Genomic DNA, 12,473 nt, shown 5'->3' on the forward strand with positions numbered 1-12,473 from the left:
TCTCTTCAATATGGTTGGCCCACAATAGATTGTCGGTAATATTTATGCCAAGGAACTTGAAGGTCTGAACCATTTCCACTTCGGCACCATTGATTCTGATTGGGGGGTGGGTACTCCACCATGCTTCCAGAATTCAATGACTAGCTCCTTTATCTTGCTGACATTGAGGGAGAAGTTGACTTGACACCATATTACTAAGTTCTCTATCCCCTTGGTGTATTCTGTGTCGTCATTGTTTGTGATCCGGCCCACCAGTGGTGTCATCTGCAAACTTGTTGATGGAGTTAGAGCTCAAATTGGCCGCACAGTCGTGAGTGTATGTGGAGTATAGTAGGGGACTGAAAACACATCCTTGGTATTGAGAATTATTGTGGAGGATGCGTGTCACCTAACCTCACTGATTGTGGTCTGTGTCAGAAGGTTTAGGATCCAGTGGCAGAAGGGGATGCTGAAGACGTCATTAAGGAGCTGAATATGGCTATACCAAGGATAGTTTCCAGAGGAAGCTCATTTGATGACAACCAACCTTCCTTGTGTCAACTGTAATGTCTGCCACTGATCAGTTTCCTTTCTGATGCTCAAATTTCAGTTTTGCTAGAGCTCCTTATTTCAGTATAAATTCAAATGCAGCCTTATTATCAATCTATTGCCTCTTTTCCAATATTCTGTTATTATATCCACACCTGGTTCAAGGTTACAATAATGTTTAGGTGTGAGTGTCTTTGGCAGAACAAAAATTAAGAATCAATAAATTATCCACCGGGTGATGCCATCAGCGATGGCAGCCTCGCCAATGATCTGTCTGTCTTTTCGTCTTTTTTGTTATTTTTAGTGTGTTTTAAGAAGTATGTGTTAATCTGGTTTTGCTTTTTGTGGTGGGGGGGGGGAGCTTTTTCCAATTTCTTACCTTGCCAGAGATGCGATTGTTTTCCGGATCACATCTCCGGCCTAACATCATGGAGCTGGAGGCCTTGCTCGGGACTGACTTTGAGCCCCACCGTGGGGCCATGGACTTACCATTGGAGCCTGCGATCCCTTGCCTGCGGATTCCAACATCAAGGAGCTCGGGTAGATACTGATGTCGGGAAGCTCCAAAGTCGCAGGAGGTTCGACTAGCCCCAACCCAGGGTCCAATTGGCCGGCGCGGTGGAAGCTGAGATCCCCTCAATGCTGGAGCTTGATCGCCCCGACACGGCGGGCCCCACCGCTGGTTACGGGAGCCAAGATCGTCCCGTCAACGGAAGGCTCGAGGCCCCCAACCGCAGGACAAAGAAGGGAAGAGATTGAACTTTTCTTTCGCCTTCCATCACAGTGAGGAATGTGGAGGAGTCACTGTGGTGGATGTTTATGTTAAAATGTATTTTGTTTTGTTGCTTTTTATTGGTATGACCAACATACTTGGCTAATAAAGTATGATTATGATTATTGGAGAGTAGGTTTTGTTTTGATGGCATTCCTTCCAAACACTACTCATGGATGGGATAAAATTAAAAGGGCGGTAACAGGCTGGCTTCAACCTGTCCTTTTTTTTGGGAGGAAGACATATCTTGGCAATTGGTCACATTGCTGTGTAAATATTAATGTGTAGCTATTAAGCATGTTTTTTAAAAACTCTATCAGAAATTTATTTTAAATTAAAAAAACAGAGTGATCATTATACCTTCCCTTTCTTTGGACAGCACTCGCCCTGGAAATCCAAACCATTTTTAGCATTGTGACAGAGTTCAGTGCATCAAATGATTTCTGGAACAAAAGTGAAATTGAAACAATGAAGTGCTTTTGAGTTCTTCACACTGTTGAAAACACTGACTTATGTTGACTCCAGCTTACCTCTTTTACTTTCCCAGAATCAATGACAAATACCACATCGTTGACAGTAATGCTCGTCTCTGCAATATTTGTGGAAAGAATCTGAAATAAGACAGATCAATTGTCCGCAAGTGAAGGAAGTAGTGATATTAAATTAGTCACTTTGTTTTAAATAACTTTGAACTTACTATTTTACGAATTCCAGTAGGTAGGTTTTTTAACACCTTCTTTTGGTCAGATGTCTGCATGTTAGAATGAAGCATGAAAACCTGTAATCTAAGACGATAGGTTTACTGTATAACTTAGATTTTTATTTGCATTATATTCTTCACTAGGAGGAAATATGCACATCAGACCATTAGAACATGATTCAAGAATACCTTTTACTGTTGCACATTTGTAAAGACAAGTACTGTAGCTTGAAGTACATAATTGTGCTTTTAAAGGGCTAACAGTTTCAAAGTTCAAAGTATCAGCCTGATACTGAGAGACTGTGCTTCAGGAAGAAGGGTCACAAGAACAGCACTGACAGTGGCAATGCCCAGCAAATAATTTGCAATTGGCTCAATCCAGGCTGTAAAAATCAAAAATCAAAAAATGTTTTCCAGGAGATCTGCAACTGTTTGCATCATATTTTTGCATTTGGTAAAAAAACAGAAACTGCTCATTCCCTGAAAAATAGAACTCATTGTCTACCTCAGCAGAATATACCAGGCAGCATACACATGCACCTTTCCCGGCCATACAGACTGTGCAGGGTGCATCTGACCATATTCACGCTGTAGTACTGGTACTGTACTTGAACTCAACAAAGTATCGTAACTTAAAAGACTGGCATTCCCCATAATTCACAAATATTGTGCAACCATAACAGTAATTGCAATCACCAAGTTTCCATTTTGGATCAATACCAGATCAAAGAGTGGCAAGTAAGATAAACCAGGCTGTTTATTCCAGTGCACAAAACAAGCACCAGGGTGTGGGAGTCTAAAACTACAGGGCATGGGTTTAAGGCAAGAGGTGAAAGATTTATACGGTCCTGAGGAGCAATTTCTTCCACACAGATGGAATGGGAATATGGAACAGTCTGCCAGCGAAAGTGGAGAAGGGCACAATTAATTTTAAAAGACATTTGGACAGGTTCATGGATAGGAATGGTAAGCAAATGAGACTAGTTCAGGATGGCACCTTGGTTGGCATAGACTAATTGGTTCAAAGGGCCTGTTTCCAAAATGTACAACTCTATGACTCTAATGTGAATATAACAGAAACAGTGCTCCCAAATTTAATTTGCTGAAGAATTATACAAGGCCCTGGTGAAGCCGCACTGGAATATAAGCAAAAATATGCAGAATACACAGTTTCATGATGCACAGCACAGTAGACTGATTCCTGAGACTGGGGAAATTGTTCCTAAATAAATGAAGCATACTGAACACATAATGAGTGGTGCTCTCATTGGAACATACAAAATTCTTGTGGATTTTGACACGGTAGGTACATTAGAGTATAAATTATCTCATATTCCTCTGATCTTTACTTTTGAGATTTCACCGCAGCCAGCTGGACCAAACAACTGCCGCTCATGACCCGAAGCCAAATCTTTTAAGATCGAAGTTGTAAGACCTCATGCTGGAAGGCCATTTGTGACTTCCACTACCAAAAGTCATCAGTTTTAAATAGACCATGCTTCAGTGAGGCATGAAGACTTCAGTGAAGCATGCTTCATGCTTCAAAGGCATGTAAAGGTCTTTATACTCAACAGTGTACGAATGATCCCTTGGGTGGTGCAGCTCTCCCAACTCTACATTGGACGACAGATTACGGAAATGTCAAACCACACTCATAGCCCTTTTGCACACTGGTAACAAGAACCATGATAGCAGTGAGAGCTGGCAATGCAGCAGTTTGAAGCACTATTACAATACTGACATATATAGTGGTTGCTTTTGAAGACAAGACATGGCCCACCAGTTGCTGTGCAAAGATTGACAGAGAAAGGTGGGAATATGATGGACTGGATAGCGTTTGAAGCTGGCAATACAGTAAATATTTGGCGATGCATTCACCAGCATTGACCATATGTAATGAACCTCTTTGCAACACTATATCTAGATCTTTAGAGCTGCACTCCTAGCAATTACCTAGTGAATTCAAGTGAAAATTTGGCTGTAAATTATTATTCTGCTCTCTTGCTTTACTTTAGCAAGACAGCACAATAAGATCTCCAATAGGTGCATTGTATTGTACGCTAAATGTATTGTAGGTAATTTCATTTGCAAAGGCTATTTTACACATGTAGCCTTTTATAATGTACTCAAAAATAATACATTACAGTGTTTCTAAAAAAATAATTGAGAATATTATTGAGAATTTGGGGCAGCACAGTGGCACAGCGGTAGAGTTGCTGCTTTACAGTGCCAGAGACCCGGGTTCGATCCCAACTACGGGCGCTGTCTGTACTGAGTTTGCACGTTCTCCCTATGATCAAGTGGGTTTCCTCCCACATTCCAAAGATGTGCAGGTTTGTATGTTAACTGGCTTCTGTAAATTGTCCCTAGTATCAAGGATATGGGTGATTGTTGGTTGGCGCAGATTCGATAGGCTGTTTCCACACTGTATCTTTAAACTCTATTGTAAACTCCAAACTCCCTTGAAGGTTGAGTATGTTGCATTTGTCACCTCTATGAGTAATGACTCATGATACCATAAACACTGTGTGGCGGTGCCCGGGGGCTAGGCCACTCCCTTGGTCATTCCCCTCGGCACTGAGTGGACAGGGGGGATTAGGCCACTCCCTGGGTCATTCCCCTGGGGTCAGGTGGTCTGGGGCTATAAAGGGCTTTTAGTGTTTCGACTCGCGTGATGAGTGTGGGGTGTACGTTCGTTACGGATTAAAGTTGTTGTTACTACTTACCCGGCGTCTGGCCTGATTCCTGTGGCATCCAGACCCACTACACTGGTGACCCCAACCTTTCCTCGCAAGTCGCGATGGACCCGAACGCTCCTCTACCCGCGCTACCCGACCCTGCCGGTCAGCTGCCTCTGGACCCTGCCGACCGCGCCGCTCTCCATGCCGTGGCGGTGAGGCGGCCTCCACTGTGGACCGACGACCCCGACTTCTGGTTTGACCAAGCCGAGGCACAGTTCGCCCTACGGGGCGTAACTGCCGATGCCACTAAGTACTTTCATGTAGTCGGCGCCCTCGACTCGGCCACCTCGCGCCTGGTCCGACCCGAGCTCAGCGAGGCCGAGCGGGCGGCCCGGATCCTCCGGATGCCAGGCCTGGGTGACCGCCGCCCGTCGGTACTACTGGCCGACATGTTGGTGCTGCTGGGCGAGCACAAGCCCGACTTTTTATTTAAACATGCCTACCTGATGCAGCTGCCGTCCGATCTCCGCCAGCAGCTCCTCCACGACCCGTTCACCGACATGCAGGCGGTGGGGAGGCGCGCCAATGAACTCTTGTTGGCCCGTCAGCTGTCCCTCGATGCGCTGGAAATCCCTCCGACGGCCGACGACGATCCGCAGGTAGGGGCCTCGATCGCCCGCGTCTCTACCGCTCCTCGACAGCCTTCCCGACGGTACCCGGCTTCAGCAGCTCACCCAGCCGGCGGCGCGTTTTTCTCGCACGGCCCGCCTGCAGTTCTCCCACCCACCACCGGAGGTCGCTGGTGGTCGGACCCGGGTGCCGCGCGCAGCCTGCCGGCAGTTCCTCCACACGCCACCGGAGGTCGCTGGTGGTTGGATCGGCCCGCACAGCCGCCCGTTTTCACGGACGCCAGCAGAGGGTGCTGGTGCTACTTTCATCGGCGGTGGGGTTCTTCTGCCCGTCAATCCCGGCAGCCCTGTTCGTTCCCGGGAAACGCAGGGGCCGGCCGTCAGTGATTGCTTCGGCGGCCGGCCAGATTCATCGTGTGTTTGCGTGGGACCGCCGCTCCGGGGCTCGTTTCCTTGTGGACACCGGGGCGGAGGTGAGCGTTGTTCCCCCTTCGCGTGCTGACCTCCGCAGTGGTAACCGCGGCCCCCTCCTGTTATTCAATACTCAGCAGATGTATGAATGTTAGACAAATGGAAGAAAGCCTAATATACCAGAGGGTGGCAGCAGAAACATTACAATTAGTTTCACCTTTTCATAGCCCAGAAAGAGAATTGGATTTCTGCTCAAAATCATCACCAAAAACTTTACCTTCAGAAGAAGAAAAGGATTGAAAATATCTATATATATCACATAAAAGATTCTATGTTACATACATGGTTCCATTACACACTGATTGTGTCTAGGTAACAAGTTACATTCCGATACAGTATGTATATATGAACACAATTTGGCAGTACACGGAAAATAATTAGACTTTACATAACTTAATTTTCAATTTCAGAAATTGTAAGCAATAAATGTCTTGATAACTTACTTCTGAGAATTATCTGCAAATCTTTTATCATCATACAAAATGCGATCTCTGAGTCCTACAATTTCATCATATCCTGGTAAAAAGATTAAAACGGCACCTGGAAATAAAACAATGAAATAAATCCCACTAGTAATGGTAATTTGTATTAGATGAGATATGATTTTATCACTAAACCTAATTGAATGATGCAGGTAAGACTCATTCCTGTAACTATAATGGCTTTATTGCCATTTCTGTCAGGATTTGTTCCTGATTCTGACTAATCACTAATCCCAAATCACTCACAATTTTACCTCAGGCCTTAAAGTTGATGGATGTATCTACAGTTATCTATTCTTCCAGCCACATTTAAAAGTCATACAAAAGCACAAACCCCAATTCCAAAATCCTAAAAAAGAGCTGTTGTTTTATTCTTTGCTTGTAATGCAATCATAAGCTGCATTATGGTTTTAATTAAGTCAACAATTTCTCCATCTTATTACAGCATGTAGAGACAAAAATGTATAACATTGTGAAAATACATTCAAAGTGAATATAGCAGCATTATGATTAAGTTGCTGGACTAGCAATTCAGAGGCCTGAACAAATATTCAGCCTGACACATGCTACAATGATAGCCCAGTTCAAATGCCATCACTGTAGCTAGAGAATGTATTTATTCAATAAACTGGAGTATCTGGAAAAAACAATCGATCATCATTTATTGTAACAAATAGACTATCACAATGTCATAAAAATCTATCTGCTTCACCGATGTAGCTTAGGGAAAGAATCATGGTATTCTTTAAACAGCCGATATGCAACCCCTCAGCAGAATTCCTTCTGAAATGACTTAGAAAGTTCAAGAGCAATTAAATGAGCAATTAGATAGGCCTTCAGCTGCATAATGTCCTGAATCCTATACATGAAAGCTGGGAATTAAAATTTTAGTAATTAAAAAAATCAGAAGTTTAAATATAAAATCTACAACTAGCAAAATTGACCATAAAGATTCTAGATTGTTGTAAAAATCCATCTGGGTAATAATTATACTTCAGGAAAGGAACTCTGCCAGCCTTGTCCAGCCGTGGTTCCAGATCCATCAATGTCTTAATGTCTCCTCATTTAGGAGTGATTAGGGAGTATAGGGGCAGCACAGAGGTGCAGTGGTAGAGTTGCTGCCTTACAGTGCCACAGACCTGGGTTTGACCTCGACTACGGGTGATGTCTGCATGGGGTTTGTACGTTCTCCCCATGACCTGCGTGGGCTTTCTCCGAAATCTCCGGTTTCCTCCCATACTCCAAAGATGTACAGGTTTGTAGGTTAATTGACTTGGTATAACTGTAAATTGTGCCAGGTGTGTGTAGGACAGTGTAACTGAGCGGGGATCGCTGGTCGGTATAGACTCGGTGGGTCGCAGGGTCTGTTTCCATGCTGTATCTCTAAACTACACTGCCACTACTCTTAGTCTGGAAATTGTCTAATGGACGACAAATTCACACTAATGTTTTCCGCCACTTGTGGATTCTTAACTCCATTTTAATAGATTCAACTACATGTGCATAGTAAATTATTTATGCCAACTTATATGCATTTATGTCAGCAAGTTTTTGATCAAAAATGAATGAAGTAAATCAATATATTCCAAATTTAAAAGAATAAATGTAGCAATAACAAAATAAATCTAGTATAAAATTCAGGAGGATTATCACTAGGTAGATATTCCCAGAACATCCTATTTTAACGAGTAAAAACTCACTATTTGTAGAGCTGTCCTGGGCCGAAATTAAATTATGTTAAAACATTTATCATGATGAACAATCAGTTTGAAATTAAATCCAAGATGCTCAAATTATTTCTTACCATCATCAGAACTCTGAAAGATGTTGTAAAGAAGGTGCATGATTAGATCCAGATCAACTTTTTCATCATCAAAGCTGTGGTGGTAGACACTTAGAATTTCTTTATCTTCTTGACTTAGCTCTCCACAGTCCGATTGCACCAGGACACACTCATCAAGATTCCCCAATTCTATTGAAGAACTTATTTATGAAACACAGAAAATAGCAAGATGCTCAATATTAGAAATCGGCACAAACTATGAAAGGGCAAATTTTCACCTGTTCCAACTTGAAACTCAGTTTAACTATGATTTCAGAATCAGAGGTACATAAAACATACAATGGCTTCTTTAGGACTGAGTAAAGAAAAGTGAAAAGGCATGAGAGTGCTTAATATAAGCGACAATTCACTCAGGTTCAACAGAAAATGCATGTTATAGCAAACAAATTTATCACATTGTTACGATAAAAGATACTCGACTGAAGCAGGGAATAAACATGCATTGTTTGTCCACATTGCAGCTAGCTCACTTGCAGATGATTATGACATGAATCAAAAATCATCATCTTCATTATCGTAATGTGCACAAATTAGGCAACATTAATACAATTTCCTTTATATGTTTTTCCCCCTATTGGGATTAGTAGATTTAGAAAATAAAATGCGTCCTTACTTGAATGATTCCAGAAGATCTATAATCTCAGTTTGACCAAATCGTTTAGCCCAATCCAAAGCCAACCTGAAAACATTAAAAACAAATTTCTGAAATCCAGAGCTGCCACCATAATCCAAAATAAATTTCTATTTCCTAGAATACCACCAGCAGCAACAAATGAACCTGTTAAATTAGGTTAGTCAATCTGCCTGGGTGCCCTGAACCCAATCTCAGTCTCCTAATCATGTTTCTGCTGCTGAGCTAACGCTTTCAGTTCAATAGAATACAAAGTGCAGTATAATTATCTCCACTAGCCTAGAAAAATAGTGTGTAAAGAAATTGGAGATGATTGAATCTTAAGTTGATTAACAGTGACAATGTTTTGATGTTAATTAAATAAAATACACATTTTTACTCAAAAGATCAATGTAAAGACAAACAAATTCCATACCAGCCATTTGAAGCCTTAACATTCACATTTGCTCCCATGCTGAGTAGTTGTTCCACTTGACTTAGAAAGCCCCGGCCTGCGGCTATCATTAATGGAGTAGCGCTGGTTTCACTATGCCTGTAGTCAACTGAAATTTGGAGAGTGATTACTATGTCATAATAAAGCACACATATACAAATTTTGTCTTTATGCCTAAAAGAAAAAGTACATAAGGTCATTACGGAAATGTGCCCATAACTGGTGTTTGCTTCAGTTATCTGTTTATCAACTCGTAGGAGCATCTGTTCCCATCACAATTTACACCCTCACAGGCAATGGCGGTGTACTTTAAAAAGCAAAGCAATTGTGAATGCGACTATTATAAGTATAATTCCCAACAGGAAATAGTCTTAATTTCCCCAGAACAAAGACTCAAAGGCACTATAAATCCAACAATGAAAATGATATGTTGAGCCGCATTGTTCTCCATCATTGCACATGCCTCAGCACCCCACCCCTCCATTTTATTTTTCCGGACTTTCCTGCCCCAGCCATCCCATGTAACGATCTCACTGCTGTCAACATCCATTGAATTGTTTTCAAAAGGTATCAGAGATATTAAAGGATAAATAATATTAAAGGAAAGAAACAATGTACTTAAAGATTCAGATTAGTTTAATATCTATTGTAACCCAATGAATCTTCTTGTTCAAATAAAACTCATATTGCAAAAATACTTAAGTACATCAAAGGAGTATTTAAATGCTGTAGTTTTGAGAATAAGAAAATGTGGCAGGATATTCAGGACAGGGGTGCAAAGGAGGTGACTGGTTCAGGAGGCTGATAGCTGTGGGGAACAAACTGTCTTGTCTGGTCATCTGGGATTTCAAGCTTCTGGATCTTCTCCCAGCAGTTAGAAGAGAGAAAAGGGAAAGGTCAGGGTGGCAGGCAGCCTTGACAATACTCCCAGCCATTCTGATGCAACATGCTATGAAGATGGACTGGAAGGAAGGAAATTATGAGCCTGAAATGGACTGGACAGTATTCACTACTCTCTGGAGTTCAGACGGTCAGGGTGCAGCAGTTGCAATTTCAGGCTAAGATACATCCTATCAGAATACTTCCCATTGCTCATCTGTCGAAGTTTGAGAGAATTTTTGTGGACATGCTGAACCTACTTAGATGCCTAAGTAAATCCATTGGTGTGCTTTCTTCACATCAGTGTGAGGGGATCAGGTTAAGTTGCTCATGATATAGATGTCGTCGAATATCTACAGCAGCTCCATTAATAAGGAAAGGGGTGTGTTCAACTCCCTCACTTTTTCCCTCACATTTTGCCTTCTGCCAGTCAGCCAATCTCCTATCAATGCTAGTACCTTGCTTCTAATACCATGGGCAATCTTGTTCAGCAGCCTCATGTATGGCACTTTATCAAAGACCTTCTGAAAATCCATGTGAACAACATCCACTAACTATCCTTTGTCTATCCTATCTATCAAAATATTTAGTGCACTGCTAATATTTGAAAGCATATGATTGCACACATGATGCTTTTCCTGTTTCCATAGTGCATTAAATAATGTCTTGCAATGAACTCAATTAAGTTTTGAAAATGTAGAACAAAAAACACTGCAAATAAATTTATGATTTGTATTAACATTTATAACATGTTTATAAAAATCTAAATGTTAACATACCTCTTCCAGTCTACAATTTTCTACTAAGCACAAGAGACTCGCAAGATAGGTTGTTGGTGGCCTATACTAAAAAAATATATCCCAAGAAGACAACTCACCACTAACGTTCTCACTTAAAATAAGATGAAACAATTGAGCGAAAGCATCAACATCTTTGTGCAGCCAAATGTCAGACAGACAGGCATCCATTTCCTTTATGAGCCAAGGCTCAAGAGAATTAAAATCTTTCTCATTCTGTAAAATAAAGAAAATGGAGAGGAAATTGGCACATCTCTAGCCTGCTTAGAATAATTCAAATTAAAAAAATCAGAAATGTCTAAAGTTTCTTTAAATTGTCATACATGCAAAATGTAAATGATCACGTGTAAATTTCAAGGTGGCAATAGTAAAAGGTTTGTTGATTCATAAACAATAATAGGTCAAAAAGCTAGTTCTATACCACAAATCACCAACTGAACTGTACTCAGCTATGTGTTGCAGAATGTCTGATTTCAAATATATCATTTTAAGAAAGGAGATAATTCAGTCATCTACAATTGCAAGGCAACCATTATTAGATGACCAAGAATGCATGGTAATGCTTATGGATTGAACTGTATAGCCTTGTAACTAATAACTAATAACAATCAAATTGAACAATATAGCAGGAGGAAATGTAGAAAAATAAAAATTAATCATTTAAAAATTTGCCAAATTACCAACTGACTAAATACACTGTCTCCACCATCATCAAGCAAATCATTTTCTGCTGTCAAACTTGGGATAAATCGTTGTCTTTGATACTCTGATCTACTGGTACCGCTGGTATCCTTGGCTTTATACCATTCACTCAAGTTTGTTTGTTGCTTTTCTTCTGAGAAGATAAAATATAATTAAGTGAAAATAATTAGACATGTATTATTTTAAATGTAGATAATTTCGTACATTATACTACAAAAACCTATTACAATATGCTATTGTTGGGTTAAAATCTTACAAAACTGGACTAACTAATGGTTGCTGCCTTTACACAAATTTATTTTTATTGGAATCAAGGAACAGAGAATGTGATATGAACAATTAAGATTACCTTGCAGTTTCTCCTTTTTATATTTCAACATTTCTTTGTTTGTGTAGCCAGTAGTTCGCAAGATGTCCTCTAAAAAGAGTTCCTTTACTTCAAACGGTCTCCCTTGAACTTGGAAGAAAGGTACCAATGATCAAAATCTATTGTTGAATCAGCCTTGCTCTTCTTTTGATAAAATATTTATACCCTAACTAAAAGTCTGGCAGTCCTATTTAATACCTGAAATTGGCATCTCGCCAAGTTGCTTTAGTGCTTTCTGCTCAGAGCAGGTTCCTAATTTTAAGGCGAGCAATACTTGATTAACCAGCTTAAAGATCTCTGAAAATCATATCATCTGATTATCACTATTGCTAGGCACTACTTGGTTACCACTTTTCTGTCACAGTAATATTTCATGGTACTTCACTGGTTGTAAAGCCTGAGAGATGTACTATGGAATGAGAGTGCTATAAAATTCAGATTCCTACATAAGGTGCAATGAGAAGTGCACAGCATGATTTACCAAGATCAACGTTATACCATCCCAAATCTTGGATGGGTTATTTTTATTCACTTTAGAAATAGCAATCTATCTTTATT

The 12,473-nt window shown here is 40.7% G+C and overlaps 1 protein-coding gene across 4 annotated transcripts in view; it reads right to left on the minus strand.

The window, feature by feature from the left end:
• The window catches only part of ythdc2 (YTH domain containing 2), an 86,139-nt gene that overhangs the window by 46,260 nt on the left and 27,406 nt on the right, over nt 1-12,473 (minus strand). For all 4 annotated transcript variants that reach the window (XM_078396335.1, XM_078396332.1, XM_078396333.1 and 1 more), the window contains exons 9-18: nt 11,898-12,005; nt 11,527-11,681; nt 10,927-11,062; nt 9,153-9,279; nt 8,720-8,785; nt 8,068-8,246; nt 6,225-6,321; nt 1,998-2,085; nt 1,831-1,911; nt 1,661-1,743 (exon numbers count right to left, since the gene is read on the minus strand). In XM_078396335.1, the coding sequence (XP_078252461.1) occupies nt 1,661-1,743; nt 1,831-1,911; nt 1,998-2,085; nt 6,225-6,321; nt 8,068-8,246; nt 8,720-8,785; nt 9,153-9,279; nt 10,927-11,062; nt 11,527-11,681; nt 11,898-12,005 (1,120 nt within the window). The remainder of the gene's footprint in view (nt 1-1,660; nt 1,744-1,830; nt 1,912-1,997; nt 2,086-6,224; nt 6,322-8,067; nt 8,247-8,719; nt 8,786-9,152; nt 9,280-10,926; nt 11,063-11,526; nt 11,682-11,897; nt 12,006-12,473) is intronic.

Source organism: Rhinoraja longicauda, chromosome 3 (genome assembly GCF_053455715.1).
Source record: "Rhinoraja longicauda isolate Sanriku21f chromosome 3, sRhiLon1.1, whole genome shotgun sequence".
Taxonomy (NCBI): Eukaryota; Metazoa; Chordata; class Chondrichthyes; order Rajiformes; family Arhynchobatidae; genus Rhinoraja; species Rhinoraja longicauda.